Source organism: Halichoerus grypus, chromosome 15, assembly GCF_964656455.1.
Source record: "Halichoerus grypus chromosome 15, mHalGry1.hap1.1, whole genome shotgun sequence".
NCBI classification, from domain to species: Eukaryota; Metazoa; Chordata; class Mammalia; order Carnivora; family Phocidae; genus Halichoerus; species Halichoerus grypus.
Genome location: NC_135726.1, coordinates 53248195 through 53266248, shown reverse-complemented (window position 1 = coordinate 53266248; position 18054 = coordinate 53248195). Strand labels below are relative to the sequence as shown.

The window sequence follows — 18054 nt, the reverse complement described above, 5'->3', positions numbered from 1 at the left end:
CTTTTAATCTAATCCATGTGAAGACTTCAAAAAAATAAGCAATGTGTGGTTAAGGGTCTTGACCTTTTGTGACGTTTATACTCTGATTGCTTTGGGTTAGGAGACATTCCTATTTATGAGTCTCCTAGGGCTGCCATTAACAAAATACCCCAGACTAGGGCACTTCAACAATAGAAGTTAATTTTCTCATCGTTCTGGAGGCTGGAAGTCTCAGATCAGATGCTGGCAGATCTGGTCTCTGGTGAAGGCTCTCTTCCTGGCTTGTAGATGGCCACCTTCTCCCTGGGTCTTCACATGGCTTTTCCTCTGTGTATCCAGAGAGAGAGAGAGACAGACAGACAGACAGACAGAAAGATCTGTTCTCTCTTCTTCTTCATATAAGGACACCAGGATACCAGTCCTATTGGATTAAGAGTTCTTTCTTATGACCTCATTTCACCTTTAGGACTTTCTTATAGACTCCATCTTCAAAGTCAGCATACCAGCCCAATACTCACTGTGTTACCTTGGAAAAATTTACCTGACTTGACTATCCTACATCCTGTCATTACATGCTCCACCTCTAAGTGCTCATGGTTGGAAACTGTCCCACATGGTGTGAAGTAGTTTGAAAGCCACGTGAGATTCAAGGAGAGCAGGGCACTGGTTTGGCTGTATCTTAAGGCTCAGCCCAATTCCTGTGCTTACCCACTCATCTGTATACACATCAATAGCTGAAACTGTGTTCTATTTTCTCTAGGTACCACACAGCCAGGAAGCAAGATTGAGAGCACTTCGAGGTAAGAGAAGAAAAGCTGAGAAAGGTTAAGTAACAGTTTGAGACTTTTTATTTTTCCTGTGAAAATCCCTACTCTCTGCAAAATGAGATTCCATCACATAGAAATCTTGATAAAGCGATTTTGTCAGAGCACAGTGTATCAGAGACTTCTTTCGTCCAGGAAGAGATATTTGTTCTATGCAAATCATCCTTGCCCAGAGCCTGAATGTTGGGGGTAGAGTCCAGCAGCCCATGCGTGGAGGGTCTCCAAATGGTGCTGGGAAGGCTCTCCCAGCAGGATGATGGAAACGCTCGGGGAACCAGGGGGTGGTCTGGGGTGCCTCGGGATGGGCGGTGGCAAACACTAGGATGAACGGATGTGACTTTGCCTCTTCAGCTTTCCTGCTTGTTCCTTTTATGGACTTGCCTTCTTTCTCCAGCATCAGGTATTAGCTGCTTCTTGGGACCATGTAGAAATTTAGTTGTTGTGGTTCCTGCCGGAGGCAATACCGCCCCCTCCCCCAAGCCATCCAGCCTGGCTTCCTTTTTAAATTTGGGGTGCAGTTTCAGTAGTAACAAAGAACATTCTTGTGCCTTTCTTTGTCTGGATTCAAAGAACAAAGCCCCTTGTTCTCCCCACATACCCTTCTCTCTGATGTCTGGATTCCCAACGGGACATGTGTGATTCAACATCCAGGACTCCTCCAGGTCATGCCATGTCTAACAATCTGCATCTCACACGTGCAATGTGTATTTTTCAGAAGAGACTTGCTTGGAAGAGAAGATAGTAGTACCCCTCCAGGCTCCTAAACTTTTTTCCGGGGTTGAACCAGCTTGTAAAAGTAATCAGTTTCTAGGACCTGAAGGAAATGTGGATATTGAGTTGATTGATAAGAGTGCAAACAGATACAGGTGAGAATTGAAGATGCTGATTGTTTCAATATAATTCTCCTATAAAGGAAGTATATGCTGTGTGATATTTACATGTATACACCTACATGGTAGGGTATGTGATCCATCCCTTAAGACATCTGAAATTTTGTCAATATTCTCTGTATTCTATGCACTGAGTTGGTATGTTAATTTCAACATATGTAGAATACAGAGAAATTGGGGCTCAGAGAGTTTATTTTTTTATTTTTTTAAAGATTATTTATTTATTTATTTGAGAGAGAGAGAGACAAAGATAGCAACAGAGAGCATGAGCGAGAAGAGCGAGCACGAGGGGGGAGGAGAGGGAGAAGCAGGCTCCCCACTGAGCAGGGAGCCGGATGCAGGGCTCGATTCCAGGACCCTGGGATGACGACCTGAGCTGAAGGCAGACACTTAACTGACTGAGCCACCCAGATGCCCCGGGGCTCAGAGAGTTTAGTTAACTCCCTAGAGTTTTCTAATGTAGTGAAAGTCACGGATGGGTCTTGAACCTTGCTCCACCCCAAACTCCACATCCCTCTGCACTTTTGTTCTTTAAATCAAAGTCCTGGTTTTCTCCCAGCATGACTCTCACTCTGGCTCCTTTCAGCGTCCACTTCCCCATGGCTGGCTTCTATCTATGGCCAGCGACACACCTTGGCTTCTTGGTAACAGCAGCGGTGACCGTGAGGATTGCGTTCGATTCTTGGGGTCAGCATCTGGACCTGAAGTTACAGCACGAGGAGCAGTGGATGGTGGCAGGCCCTTTGTTTGAGGTCTCTGTGGAGCCCGAGGGGGTCATCGCTGAAATCCACCTCCCCCACATCATCTCCCTCCCAGGTAAGGAGGGGAGAGGGGAGGCCATGGGGACGGTGGGGAACACTGTCTGATCATCTTTGTGGTTGTCCTACAGCAAATGAGGTCGATATCTCTTGGTTCCAAGTTGCCCATTTTAAGGATGAAGGGATGGTCCTAGAGCCGCCAGCCCGAGTGAAGCCTTTCTGTGCAGTCCTGGAAAACCCCAGCTTCTCTCTGATGGGGATCCTGCTGAGAATCGCCAGTGGGACCGGTGTTTCGGTCCCCATCACTTCCACGGTCCTGATCTATTATCACTTCCACCCTGAAGATACTAAATTTCACTTGTACCTTATCCCCAGCGACTCCTTGTTAATGAAGGTAAGGCTGGCAGATTTTGGAGAAGATATGAGAATTACACTGTCAGCCTATCACCTTCGACATTCTGTTTCTATATTGAACAGAAAAGTCAATGCACGGCTTTCATTGATAGAAGCATGAATCACCCTCCATGAGTTCAATCTGTAGGTGCTGACTCTTGAGCCGTATGCAAGGATCTGCAATAGGAATTCAGTTCTGCTAAAAATGGAGCTGCCTTTTCTGGCTTTTAAGGAGAAGGAAAACGGGACGAGATTTATGGGGAATGGCAGAAGGAGTAATGCAGAGATTTCATTGTAGATTTGAAATTAATAATATCTAAATTAAACACACACACACACACACACACACACACACACACGCCCTTCTGGAATCATCCTCCTCTTGTGCCGTGGCATCTCCCTCCAATGCCTTTGTAAAGGCTCAGAGTCCCCCAATCTTTCCTGGGTTAGTGCTGAAGCAGACATGGTGGCCCTTGAAGCTCTAGAGCCCTTGCCTTCCTAGATAAAGTACCAGCCTTGGTGGAGACTTTACAGGGGAAGATCATTTGATTTTCTGACCAATTGGTTAATTCTCCTACAGCCCAAGCAGAGACAGGTGAATGCCTGGTGGTCATTAGGGTTGTGAGTAACTGTGGGTATTTAAAATACAAAAGAAAATATTTTAATCTCGATGCTAAAGATGACCGTTCCTGGGGTACACAGGGACAAAAAACCAGCAACAAAACCCAAAAAAAGTCATATGGGATCTTCTTTTTGTTCTGGACACACCCTGGTTCCCAGGCTGGCCCATCCTGCTTTTTCTTCCTTCCTGGACCCCAAATCTCATAGGATCATTTGCTCCTACTTTATTGATTCAGTAGAAACAATGAAATGGAAATGACTTCATTTTCCTGCCATCAACTTTGTAAGTCTAATTCTGTGCCAGCTTCACTCGTCCTCCACCCTCACACCCCCTCCTGCAGCGACAAGACTGCCCCCTACTTGCATAAGGCCAGGGTTTGAGAAGTGTCCTGGATCCATTTCCCTCTGGCCTTTCCCAGGAGGACACCACACCCGGAAGGATCTACCCTCACCTCAGTGAGTGTGTCCCACCCTGGACTCAGATCCCCATCAGCAACCCCAGATCGACCATAGCTACCATATTAGAGAGATGCTTTCCTTCCCCTATTAGTGTCCATTTCTCTCTTCTGTGTTTTGGTGAATGGATCATCAGCTTTATGGACCGCCTGGTCTGTACCTTCCTCAGTGCTCACTCTGCCCTCAGATGCCTCTCACTGGGTTAGTGTACCTCCACTTCCTCAGATGGCTCTGTTCAAAATCTCCATTGGATGATTCTTCCCTACTGTCTGACAGCATGTTGTGCTGTTGGCCTCACCCTTCCTTGATAACAATCCTCTCTATTATTCCTTCACATCCTATTTCCCCAATCTCCTAGTTAACCATTCTGGTCCCTCTTCCAGGTCTTCACTTCTGCAGGTGCTTGCTCTGAAACCCCCCATCTCCCAAACTCACTGATGGTCTTAGTGACTGTTCTCAGGCCTGTCACCGAATCCCACTGAAGGAGAGGATTCCTAAATCTGTATCCCTGTCCTGGACTCTCCAGAGCTCCAACTGTGAACTGCCCGACTTAATGCGCCCACTTGACTGCCCATCAGCATACCTACCTCATGTATTAACCTCCTTATCTTCCCCAAAACTGCCCTGCTCTTTCAACTGTCTTCTCCATGGAGGATATAAAACCGAGTTCCACTAAGTCATTTGATCCCAGATCTAGAGTTTATCTTCCATCTCTCTGTTTCATTTCCTTTCCTCATCCAGTGTATCCTCCATCTCAATGAGTTTTACTTTCGTAATAGTCTATGAAATCTTTTGGAGCTTGCAGCCTACAGAGCAACAGACAGTAAATAAGTAAGGAGATGCTCAAGTCCAGCTCTCTTTGCTTTCAGAGTTTACTTTCATAATGTGACCCGAACCAGTTTCATTTCCTCTTCGCCACTGCCAGTGATGGTGCCCTCCTCCACTGACTTCTGCTGGAAATATGACTCAGGCCTTCAGACTTCTTCCACTGGTTCCATTATTGTACATGTAGCTTCTGCTTTTTATCTGGCAACAGGGAGATCTTTTACAAACGTAAATAATCACACCTCTTCTTGGCCAAGACTCTTCCACGAATCCTTACTACACTTGGGACGTAAAGGAAGTCATCTCCTTCGTCCATGGCATCATTGGCTCTAGTACCATCATTGCACCCTCTTCTTTCCCTCCATTGGCCTCATAAATCTCTTTATTTGCTTATTGTCTGGATTTTTGTTGATTGTAAACATTGTACGTGGGAGGGACCACTTCCTCTTAATCACAAGTTAGTTAAAAGCGCAGTGTAAGGCCTATTGTACACACTCATGAAATGTTGTTGACAGAAGGAATGAAATGTGGTCTGTCTTCCTCTCTTTGGAGGGGAAGAAGAGTGGAGAAACCTTTTCTTCACTTGAAAACACAAGTTAAACTCAAAATATCGCTTGTTGCCCAGAGAATTTTCCCTGCTTGTGTGATGAGCTGCACAATGCAGTATGGTAGCCAGATGCCATGCCTGGCTGTTGAGTCCTTCGGTTTAGAGGTGCTATAAATTTAAGATATGCAATAAATTTTTTTTAAATACGCAAAGATTTTGAAGATAGAATATAATGCAAGTATATGCATGTTAATTATATTGATTACATATTTAAAGGATAATTTGTGGGGTTATATGAAATATTTCATAAATATATTAGTAATAGTACTTTCATCTGCTTCTTTTTGCTTTTTTTTTTTAAAAATGCAGCCGCTAGAAAATTTGAAATTACACTTGGGGCTTGCGTTATATTTCTACTCAACAGTGCTGCTCCATGGAAATCCATTGATCCAATCAAAAATATTTATTCTGTGCTTTACCTATTCCAAACACTATTTTAGTGGCTGGGGATGCATCAGTGGACAAAACAGACAAAAGCAGGACTACCAAAGGTTGTTTGGAAGATGGAAATGCTTGTGGTACAGGAAAGATATATGTGATATGACACGTGCTATAAAAAATAAGAAAGGGAAAGGGAATCAGTTTCAACCCATACGACAAGCTAAGTACAGCAGTCTATCCCACTATCTGCAGAAATCTGCTCTCAATGATAACCTATCACTGTTATACTGATGTATTTGGTTAAGTTCCAATCTCTTATTATTATAATTTCAGTTAAATATATCTCCTCATTTAAAATAATTTTTTTAAAGATTTATTTTATTTTATTTTATTTTAAGGATTTTATCTATTTATTTGACAGAGAGAGACACAGCGGGAGCAGGAACACAAGCAGGGGGAGTGGCAGAGGGAGAAGCAGGCTTCCCGCGGAGCAGGGAGCCCGATGCGGGGCTCGATCCCAGGACCCCGGGATCATGACCTGAGCCGAAGGCAGACGCTTAACGACTGAGCCACCCAGGCGCCCCAAAGAGTTTTTTAAAGTAATGTCTATCACCAACGTGGGGCTCGGACTCACCACCCCGAGATCAAGTCGCATGCTGTAGTAACTGAGGCAGCCAGACACCCCTAAAATAATTCTTCATCAGAGATGGCATGGCACATTATTGTCTTCCCTCTGTCCTTTTGTCTTTATCCCTCTGGAGCTGCTGCTCTTTACTAGTGTGTGTGTAGTGACTCCTTGAGAACCTGCCACCTCCCTCCCTTGCCTCTACCCCACCATGGTTTCATTTCCTTCTCCATACAATTTGAAATTTTTCTTCCACTTGAACTTCCGGGTCCAGCTTATGTTCCAGCATCAGACATCCTTTCCTTCAAATGGATCTACGGATTTCTTTTAACTTAAATCAAATATGCAGATAAATGTATTGCTCCCTAATTTTCACGGTGGACACACCATGTATCCAGTACCCATACGGAGAAGTATAACATCACCAGCTTCTCTTTCCCCTTCCTGCCCTCTCCTGATCACTACCCACCAAAAGTATTTACTAACTGGAATAATGACACCATCTACTGTAATTTTTTTGACAGCGATTCTTGCTCGTTGATTCCATAAAGTCTCTATTGAGCTGTAGCTGAGACTTTCCAAATGCTATTATTATTTTGTCATTTGAGTTCTATTCTGTGTCTTTGGCGGCTCCTCAGATAGTTCTGAGGGCTCTTTTGCTCTGCTTCTGGGTCTCTGGGGTAGTGTCACTGCTGTGTTTCTTGCTGGTGTGCACGTAGTTGAGAACCTCACGGGGCAGCAGCCTCACGATGGAGGGAAGTCGTCTCTACGCCCATCCCTTATAGATGCAGCTGCAGACAGGGATGGTCCCCTCCCGGGGCAAGAAGAAGGAAGCCACTTTGTCCCCAGATTTGAGGCGCACTCAGACAATCCCTGCCGCATTATACAAAGAAAAATCATACCATACAGAGATTTGTGATAAAAAAAAAAATCCCTTGGGGAATGCCCGGGTGGCTTAGTTGGTTAGGCGTCTGACCTTTGATGTCGGCTCAGGTCATGATCTCAGGGTCTTGAGATGGAGCCCAGAGTTGGGCTGTCTGCTGAGTGTGGAGCCTGCTTAAGATTCTCTCTGAGTCTCCCTCTGCCCCTCCCCCATCTCTCTACCTCTAAGAAGAGAAAAAAAGAAAAAGAAAAAGAAAATGAAAAAGAAAGAAATCCCTAGCTCTGAGATAACCACCAGTAAAATTTTATTAATACATCCCTCTATGTATGGGGCCTGGCTGGCTCAGTCGGAGGAGCATGCAACTGTGGATCTCAGGGTTGTGAGTTTGAGCCCCACACTGGGTATAGAGATTACTCAAAAATAAAATATATAAAAAAAAAATACATCCCCTCACGTCCAGAGGCCTATTGATATATATATATATATATATATATATATATATATATATATATATATATATATATAAATATATATATATTTATATATATATATTTTTGCTTATTTACTTTTAGCTATGCTTCCTGATTTGCTTCTTTTCTTCTTCCTCAGGCAATAGATGATGAAGAAGTTAAGTTTCATGGTGTGCGTCTGCAGACCTCACCCCCAGTGGATCCCCTGAATTTTGGTTCCCGTTATATTGTGTCCAGTTCACCTCACCTGGAAATAATGCCCAAGGTCAGTAGAATTTGAATCTACTCAAATTTAACTTGGGTTTCAAAATATTTTGTATACATGAAAAAAAAATGGAAGACCAGTGGAGGGTCAGTAGCTCAGGTGACTATTCTCTGAACCATATCCTGATAAGAGCTGGGCCATCTTTCCTTCCATGGAATAATACTATTTCCTAAAATTGTAAACTTAAAAGATTGTTGACCATTCTACCTCTGTTTTTCCCTCATTCAGCCATGAGACTATATAGGAAATGGAGTATATTTCAGTGGCCAGTTCACTGCAGGCAAACAGGTCTTTTCACCCCACTCGCAACCTCCTGATACTTTAAGTCAAGTGGTATGTTTCCTCTAGGAGTTGAAATTATCCTACAGGAGTCCTGGAGAAATCCAGGTATTCTCTAAAGTCTATGCTGGGAAGATGGAGGAACCAATTGTACTTAACGTTACTGACAAAAGACACAAGACTTTGGTCTGGCACACTTTGGTGAAGCCAGGTAGGTAAAAATATGAGGCTAAAGTTTGGGGGGGAAGAAAAAAATCATGTACCTCTCCCCTTGGTTGTAGTGAAGTGTGTCAGAGGAGAAGGTCTGTTTATGGTCCCATCCCAGAGAAGAAAACAAATCTACTGCCAGTTTATAGTCAGTGTTGAGTTGAAACCAAAGTGCTGGCAGTGGTCATGTGTGCCTGGGATAGGAATGGCTCTTGGTATGCAGAATTGGAACCTCTCATACCTAGGTGGTAGTGAACAGGAGATGCTAATTATAAGAATCAGAAGGAGCAGAAAGTCAATTTAATTCTATCTTCTGGGCAATTTTATAGTTGTTGCCATACAAAGGGACTAAACAGTCGCTGAAGGAAGAAAGACACAAAATTTATCAGAAATTTAAACAATAGCAGGGCTTTTAGAAAGAAAACATAAGACCACGTGGAAGTCTTAATGGTAAACACACTTTAGTGATTTTTCCAAATGGTTGCTCCAATTGGCAAATCTCCCACCAACTTAGAAGCACGTCCAACTTAAAAGTTCTGCACTATCAACAATCCCAGTATTATAGGGTATAAAGAATATCATCATTTATTGTTCAAATGTACTCACTTCATGATGGTATTTCGTGTCTAAAATACATTTGCCTAGAAGATAATTTATGTAGAACAGTGTGATAATTTTACCATAGCTTTCACATTTCTCCACATTTTGGCTTATAAATAGAAAGAATATTGGAAAAATGTGTTCCTTCCTCTGATGCAGTTCCTTAATGGGCAGTGAGTGACCTTCTACTTAATTGGGTTCCATTAGTATATCAATGTTTCAATGGGATCCTTAACTTAGGAAATGGAATTAAATTATTTTTGTGCATTACATCAAAGACTAGAGAAACTACAGGGGCATCTGGCTGGCTCAGTCAGAAGAGCCAGCAACTCTTGATCTCGGGGTTGTGAATTCAAGCCCCATGTTGGGTGTAGAGATTACAAAAAATAAATAAATAAATAAAAACAACAACAACAGCAACACCAAAAAACTTTAAAAAACTTAAAAAAAAAAAAAGGAAAAACTAAATAAAGGTAAATGGCTCATTTCATTCTCCAACTTTTCCTTTCTTCCTAGTGGACCTCAAGTTTCATGCCGCATTGGTCCCTCCTCCTTTCTCAGGTTAGTGCAGTGTTGTGTTTTGTTTTGTTTTAAAGATTTTATTTATTTATTTGACAGAAAGAGACACAGAGAGAGAGGGAACACAAGCAGGGGGAATGGGAGAGGGAGAAGCAGGCTGAGCAGAGAGCCCGATGCGGGGCTTGATCCCAGGACCCCGAGATCATGACCTGAGCCGAAGGCAGACGCTCAATGACTGAGCTACCCAGGCACCCCAAGTGCAGTGTTTACACCAAAAGTCAGAGGGATGTGTCTGTTTTCAGGAGGTCTTTGAGTGGTGTGATGTGTCTCAATAAGGGATCATACCTTCTCTTCATTTACAAAAACTGAGTGGTGTCAGAGACAAAGACAGAGCATGATCCACTTCAGTGAATTCATGAGAGGGTATAATATGCAGACTCTGAACATGCAACCACATCTTATTGGGGAAAACGTCTTGCATCTGGTGAACTATAAGTGAAAGTCGATCGATATGGCTGGAGATGAAAATTTAGACGGACGGAGGCCACATGAGACCCAAGGCAGGCAAGAAACAGAAGTTGAAAGCATAAGGATGATGGTTGAACTCTTTTGGACCTTAGGCTGAAGGCAAAGGGGGACTTTGGAAGGGTGGGTAGCAATGCAATCACTGTTCTGAACAGTGTGGATGACTATGGGTGAGGGAATGGACAGGAAGTGGGAACCGGCTTATGAGGCTGTTGTAAAAATCAAGAACAGGGATTAGCTGGGAATTGGTTAAGGTTACTGGAACTAGTAGGTAGCAGAGAAAGAAATTATTCAAAGTAAGGAGTCAAGGGGGACCTGGCTGGCTCAGTCAGAAGAACATGTGACTCTTTGCCTTGGTGTTGTGAGTTCAAGTGCCACCTTGGGAGTAGAGTATTACTAAAGAAAATAATAATAAAAAAATTTTTTTTAATAAAATAAAATATGGACCCAAGATTCAGAGGACTCCATTCTGCCTTCCATACTGTTGGCTTTGATTGTCAGGCTCCCCACACAGTAAAAGTGACAGGCCTCCTGTCCCAAACCAGATCATCCAGGAGGAGAAAGAGAGCATCTCCTGATCCCTCTCACTGAAGAGAAGGCACCTCAAGTTGTCACATTGGCTTGAAATGGGTGACAGACCCTTTTCCTGGCCGGCTGGTGTGATTGTCAGGAGGTCCAGAGAGGCAGCTAACTAAAGAAAATCAAGTTGCAATTGGGTTCAAACCCAACCAAAGATCTTGGTTAAGGATGAGGTAAAGATGATTTCACAAAGGAAATTGAAAGGATTGGATGTAGGTGGTGAGGATGTAGCACCAAGAAAAGGTCTCTACCCTTCCTAGTCCACAAGCTCTTGAGCAAGAGGTATCTGCTGCCACCTTTGTCAGAAGGATAAACTGAACCTCATTTGCTAAGACCCTTCAGAAGCTGCTGCCAGCCCACATCTTGAGTCCAATCTTCATTCTGGCCAGCATGCACTGTGAAGCATGACATCCCTTTCCCCCTCTTTCCCTTTTGGCCTGGTGGCATCTTGTATTTAATACCAGCATCCTGGGACACCTGGGTGGCTCAGTCGGTTAAGCGTCTGCCTTCGGCTCGGGTCATGATCCCAGGGTCCTGGGATCGAGCCCCGCATCAGGCTACCTGCTGTGCGGGAAGCCTGCTTCTCCCTCTCCCCCCCCCCCCGCTTGTGTTCCCTCTCTCGCTCACTCTCTCTCTCTCTCTGTCAAATAAATAAAATCTAAAAAAAAAAAAAAGATCATGATGACAAATGCAGCTTATTGAATGCCTATAGCATACTGAATATTCAGGGTATGTATATTTGTGCTTTATATCCACCACTCTTGTCTAGCCCTGTCAATACGCTTTGGCTGGCTTCCCCAGAGAATCATGGAGGAGTGTCAGAGTAAACATGGCAATGGCCATGAAGTAGCAATCCTTTACGGAGTGTAGCCGGAGACAGACACATACCCCGCACTCATGGGGTTTCTGTCCCAGCAGGTGAAAACAACAAAGCTGATTTCACAGTGCTTATCAAAATACAGTTGTGGTATGTTTTCCAAAGGAAAATTAGAGGGATTTAGGAGAGGATAAGACGGGGGGCTCAGATCTCACATTGAGGGAGTTGAAAAGTTTCAGAGTGCATCCTGGAGAGAGGAAAAAAGTGAAGTTTACGTCCAGTTAGGAAGATTGAATAGAAGTTGCTAAACAAATGGGCAGGGTGAAAACAATTGAGGCAGCAAGAATAGGTTAAACTGAGAATATTTCTGTGACAGCAACTTCATTCATTCAAATTGAGGAGTCACTGAACGTACTCTTCCAATGACTTTTCAATAGAAGCACCAAGATTTCACAGAAATCCCATCATTAAATTAAGCTGTTTGGTTATAGTTGCGATGACTGGACATTAATGATCTGAGCCACTGTGTTTAGAACAGAAGTTCTAGAGGCATGAGTTGTACGTAGAAAGCAATCGCCTTTTTGGGTGCCTGCGTGGCTGAGTCGATTAAGCGTCCAACTCTTGATTTCGGCTCAGGTTATGATCTCAGGGTTGTGAGATCAAGCCCCGTGTCTGGCTCCATGCTGGGTGTGGAGCCTGCTTAAGATTTTCTCTCTCTCTCCCTCTGCCCTTCTCTCCCTACTGGTTCTCTCTCTCTCTCTCTCAAAACAAAACAAAAGGCAATCATGCCTTTAATGAAGAAACTGAGGAACACGAAAGCAATATGTTTTAGCCAAGGTCACGCAGGTATTATATATGGGCACCAGCATGAATCCTGAGTCAGCATGATGCAAAATACTGTCTCTCCAGTGCTCCCAATCCCTTCTGCGTTGTACGTAACCAGTTAAATCTCTTTCTACACAGTTTATCAGAAGACCCTTAAGGGTAGGGAGCTGGTCTAGTCCACCTGCACCTCTGATATCATGCATACCAATGTATGAACTTGGAAATTGTTAGAAGGATGAATAGATGAATGTACAGCAAGATAGAGTCCTCTCTAGGTTCCAAAGAAAACCAGAAAGTGAAGAAGGAGAGGTGCTCAAAGCTTGGAGGGGAGGGAATGGGATTGAAGAAGAGGGATCATTGAGTTTCCCTAAATTCATACACCCCTGAGAATGGACTGGGAACCCCGAGGATGTGTGTGTAAGATCTGGGCAACATGCAAAAGACAATGAGCAATATCTCCACACAGAATTCTGTCTTTAAGGGGCGCCTGGGTGGCTCAGTCAGTTAAGTGTGTGACTCTTGATCTCAGTTCAGCTCTTAACTCAGGGTCATCAGTTCAAGCCCCATTTTGGGCTCCATGCTGGGCCTGGAGCCTACTCAAAAAAAAAAAAAAAGAAAGAAAGAAAGAAAGAAATGTCTTTAAGCTGGGCATAGTTCCCAAACCCCGTAAGTGAGTTATCCCTTTCTGAGTCTGCAACTCTTTCTTCTGCCCAGTTGTGGCCTTTATGAAGGAGCACCGCCGGCAGCTGCAAGCCAGGCTGGGGGACCTGAATGGAGTACTGGATGATCTTCAGGACAGTGAGATCTTCACTGAGGAAGAGAAGGAGCTGGTGCAGCACTTGCCAACGCAGCAGAGGAAGAATGAAACCTTGCTGAAGATGGTGGAGAAGAAAGGGCCTCAGGCCCTGGAGATACTCTTCAGGAGCCTTTATCAAAGAGATCCTTACCTGATGTCCTACCTCAGCCAGCAGAGTTTACAACAATGACTCAGGCCGATACTCGGGAAGAGAGAATCCAGTGTTCTCCATTGAAAATGGATAAATGGGTGCTTGGGTGGCTCAGTAGCTTAAGCATCTGACTCTTGATTTCAGCTCAGTTTGTGATCTCAGGGTCATGATGAGATTGAGCCCCGCATTCGGCTCTACATTAAGCAGGGAGTCTGCTTAAGATCTTCTCCCTCTGCCCCTCCTCCCTCTCTCTCTCTCTCTCTCAAATAAATAAATTAAATAAATCTTTTTTTTTTTTTTAAAGAAGGAAAATGGATAAGCAGACGTATCATAATTGAGTTCAGTGTCCAAGACAAAAAAGGTCCAGGTAACACTTACCCATCACACAGGTTTTATCGAGGACTGACGTGTAACTTGGCAGATACCTATTACTGTATCCTAATACCTTAACCTCAAGAATATCTGAAGAGAGTAGGAATATTCATACTAAATGTTTTTTAAGCCAGGTTAAAAAAAATTCCTATTTAGGGCGCCTGGGTGGCTCAGTTGGTTGGGCGACTGCCTTTGGCTCAGGTCATGATCCTGGAGTCCTGGGATCGAGTCCCACATCGGGCTCCCTGCTCAGCAGGGAGTCTGCTTCTCCCTCTGACCCTCCTCCCTCTCATGCTCTCTGTCTCTCATTGTCTCTCTCGCAAATAAATAAAATCTTAAAAAAAAAATTTTTTAAAAATTCCTATTTCATCCATTGACACATTTCTTGGAAATCTGGGCAGAGGAAGGCAAGGGCAGGTGTGTTTATGATTGACAGGGCCCAGGGAGACCAATTCTCCTGAGTCATGCGAGAAGCAATTCCAGTGAACATTACATCCGCTGTGTCACTTGCTCAGAACAGAAGCCAGGAAGGCTTACAAAAACTCTCTGTTGAGGACATTCATGACATTCACAAGCTTTAATTTTTTTTTTTAATATGCTATGTCTTTAACATTTTATCTATTGCTATTTATACTAGAATGATGAAGTCCCTTGACTAAATAGCGCTTAGGAGTGGAAGCAAATGCAAACGTTGGCAGAAAACCTTTTGCCTCTGGTACATATGCTGGTACCAGGAATGGGCACATCCAACTTCATGGAACAGCTCCGTGGAACCCAGGGGAGGAATATGGATTAATGGTCTCCATAGAAGCAGAAGCGGGGAAAGGAGGAGCATCCAGCTTATTCTGAGAGAGGCCCTCCTGGCTAGGTACGTCACGAAAATAAGCAGAGCCTGACATTTGGGTTCTGCCATTGAACCCTGCCATTTTATATCCATCCCAGCTTATTTTGGACCAGTGTTTGCATGACATAACTAATGATATCCTTTTACTTTGAACCCAGTTATTTCCTTATATTTGAAGCGAGTTCATGGGAGACAGCATATAGTTGGGTCAGTTTGTTTTTGTTTTTTTAACCCATTTTGACAATCTCTGCTTTTTAAGTGGTGTATTCAGCCATTTACATTTAACATAATTCTGGCAATGTCAACATTTAGCCTAGGTCTGCCATTTTAGTATTTGTTTTCTGTTTATTCCTTTGTGCTGCATGCCTATCTTTCCTTTCTTGGCTTTTTTAGGGCTTATGTGAAGAGTTTTTAGTATTCCACCTCAATTTGTCTATTGTTTTTGACAATTGTGGTTGTATATTCTTTAGTGATTGTGCTATAGATGAAAAGATACATCCTAAATGCATCGGTCCTAGTATCCATACTGTGCTAATTACAGTGGAATCTAGAAACCTTAGCACCATTTTGGCCATGGTACCTTTTATGACCCAGTTATTTTCAATATTCCCTCTCCATATAATAAGGTCCCAATCAGAAGAATGTTATATATGTTTTGGGCACCTGGGTGGCTCAGTTGGTTAAGCGACTGCCTTCAGCTCAGGTTATGATCCTGGAGTCCCGGGATCGAGTCCCATATCGGGCTCCCTGCTCAGCAGGGGGTCTGCTTCTCCCTCTGACCCTCCCCCCTCTCATGCTCTCTATCATTCTCTCTCTCAAATAAATAAGTAAAATCCTTAAAAAAAAAAAAAGAAGAATGTTATATATATTTTTTACTTTCTTTCTCTTTCTTTCTTTCTTTCTTTCTTTCTTTCTTTCTTTCTTTCTTTCTTTCTTTTAGAGAGAGATACGGAGAGACCATGAGTGGGAGGAGGGGCAGAGGGACAGAGAGAGAGAGAGAGAATCTCAGGCAGACTCTGTGCTGAGCACAGAACCTGAGGCAGGTCTCCATCTCTCGACTCTGAATTCATGACCTGAGCTGAAATCAAGAGTCAGATGCTTAATCGACTGAGCCAAATGATGCCCCTGTTTTTTACTTTCAATTGCTGAGTATGTTTTAAAAATGAGGAGTATAATCTATGATATCTGCCCAGATATTTACCATTTATGTTGTGCTTCTCTTGTAATCCTGATATTCTAAATTTCGTTGAACTTCTTTTGGCAATTCTTTTTTTTTTTTTAAAGATTTTATTTATTTATTTATTTGACAGAGAGAGAGAGAGAGAGAGCGCGAGAGAGGGAACACAAGCAGGGGGAGTGGGAGAAGGAGAAGCAGGCTTCCCGCGGAGCAGGGAGCCCGATGCGGGGCTCGATCCCAGGACCCTGGGATCATGACCTGAGCCGAAGGCAGACGCTTAACGACTGAGCCACCCAGGCGCCCCGTAAGCTTATTTTTTTAGTGATCTCTACACCCAACATGGGGTTCAAACTCATGACCCTGAAGTCAAGACTTGTAGGCTCTACTGACTGAGCCAACCAGGCACCCCAGCAATTCTCTATGGATTCTATGGATTCACTTAATTTCCCTTCATCTAGAGATATCTTTATGTTACTTTCATTCCTGAAAGATATTTTTGCTGGATATAATGGCAGTTCTTTTTTTCAGCCATTTATTTCTGGTTTTCATTGTTCCTAATGAGAAATCTGCAGTCATTCAGATTGCTTCCCTAGATGGAATGTATCATTTTTCTCTGGCTATTTTCTTTTTCTTTTTTTTTTTAAGATTTTATTTATTTATTTGAGAGAGACAGGCAGATAGGGACAGAGATAGCAAGAGAGAGCACAAACGGGGAGGAGAGGGAGAAGCAGGCTCCCACCCAGCAGGGAGCCTGACATGGGGCTCGATCCCAGGACCCTGGGATCATGACCTGCACCGAAGGCAGACGCTTAACCGATTGAGCCACCCAGGTGCCCCTCTCTGGCTATTTTCAAGATTTGTTTTCTTTGTCTTTAGTTTTCAGCAATTAGATTATGATAGACCTGGGTATGGATTTCTTTGGGTTTTTCCTATTTGGAATTCACTCTTTTTAAATTTGTAGGTTTATGTTTTTTCACCAAACTTGAAAGTTTACAAATATTATTTCTTTAAAGATATATATTAAATATATGTGTGTGTGTATACATACATATATACATATCTAGCTATATATCTGTACCTACATCTATATCTATCTATCTATCTATATATTTTAAAGTAGGCTCCATGCCCAGTGTGGAACCCAACATGGGTCTTGGCTTGAACTCATGACCCTGAGATCAAGACCTGAGTCAAAATCAAGAGTCAGACGCTTAACATATTGAGCTACTCAGGCACTCCTAAATATATTTTTTTTCAACCCTGCATTTCTTTCTCCTCTCCTTCTGGGACTCTGATGGTATGAATGTTAGATTTTTGTTGTTGTCCCATAGTTCTCTGAGACTTAATTGTTTTCCTATCATTTCCTCTCCTTGTTGTTTTGATTGCATAGCACTTACTGATTTATTTTTTTTTAAGATTTCATTTACTCACTTATTTATTTAGAGAGAGAAAGAGAGCAAGCACAAGCAGGGGGAGGGGTAGAGGGAGAAGGAAAGAGAGAATCTCAAGCAGACTCCATGCTGAGTGCGGAGCCTGACACGGGACTGGATCCCAGGAGCCTGAGATCATGACTTGAGTCAAAATCAAGAGTCAGACGCTTAACCAACTGAGCCACCCAGGTGCTCCTTTCTTTTCTTTTGCTAGTAATTTTCTTGCCCTGGCCTCCTCCTGCCTATAAAACCTTCCATTTTTGTACCACTCCCCTGAGCCCCTGTCTCTTTACAAGAAGGGGTGCTGCCCGATTCATGAATCATTGAATAAAACCAATTAGTTGAATTTTTGTTCTTGAAGGAGGTTGCTTACATGTCTTGGTTAATGTGAATAATGTGTCAATGAACGTGGGGCTCAGGTAGCTCTTTGAGAGGCTGATTTCATTTCCTTCAGATATATACACACAAGTGGGGTTGCTGGATCATACGGCAGTCCTATTTTTGATATTCTGAGGGAGCTCCATACCATGGATTTACTTTCCCTCCAACAATGTACGAGCGTTTCCTTTTCCCCACATCTTCATCAACACTTGTTATTGTTTGTCTTTTTGATAAAAGCCGTTCTAACAGTTGTAAAGTTATATTTTATTGTGGTTTTTATTTAAATTTCTTTGATTTAGGGTAAGCCCTTGACAGGTGGCTTTTCTTTTGATAATGCAAGTGCCCGACTTAAGCTTTGCTTGCCAAGGCATCCGTGTCCAAGACAAGACACAGTCATCTCAGTAAATACATTGCCAGGGGCACCTGCGTGGCTCAGTCGGTTAAGCGTCTGCCTTCAGCTCAGGTCATGATCCCAGGGTCCTGGAATTGAGCCCCGCTTCGGGCTCACTGCTGAGCCGGGAGCCTGCTTCTCCCTCTGCCTCTGCTCCCTGCTCTCCTCGTGCGTTCTCTCTCCT

The 18054-nt window shown here is 43.3% G+C and overlaps 1 protein-coding gene across 12 annotated transcripts in view; it reads left to right on the top strand.

The window, feature by feature from the left end:
* CARD8 (caspase recruitment domain family member 8) overlaps positions 1-17739 on the top strand; it is a 33217-nt gene extending 15478 nt beyond the window's left edge. For all 12 annotated transcript variants that reach the window (XM_036099890.2, XM_036099841.2, XM_078062686.1 and 9 more), the window contains 8 exons: positions 740-779; positions 1519-1669; positions 2280-2509; positions 2583-2845; positions 7852-7977; positions 8326-8467; positions 9580-9624; positions 13043-17739. In XM_036099890.2, the coding sequence (XP_035955783.2) occupies positions 740-779; positions 1519-1669; positions 2280-2509; positions 2583-2845; positions 7852-7977; positions 8326-8467; positions 9580-9624; positions 13043-13314 (1269 nt within the window). In that variant the 3' untranslated portion in view covers positions 13315-17739. The remainder of the gene's footprint in view (positions 1-739; positions 780-1518; positions 1670-2279; positions 2510-2582; positions 2846-7851; positions 7978-8325; positions 8468-9579; positions 9625-13042) is intronic.
* Positions 17740-18054: the final 315 nt, after the last annotated feature.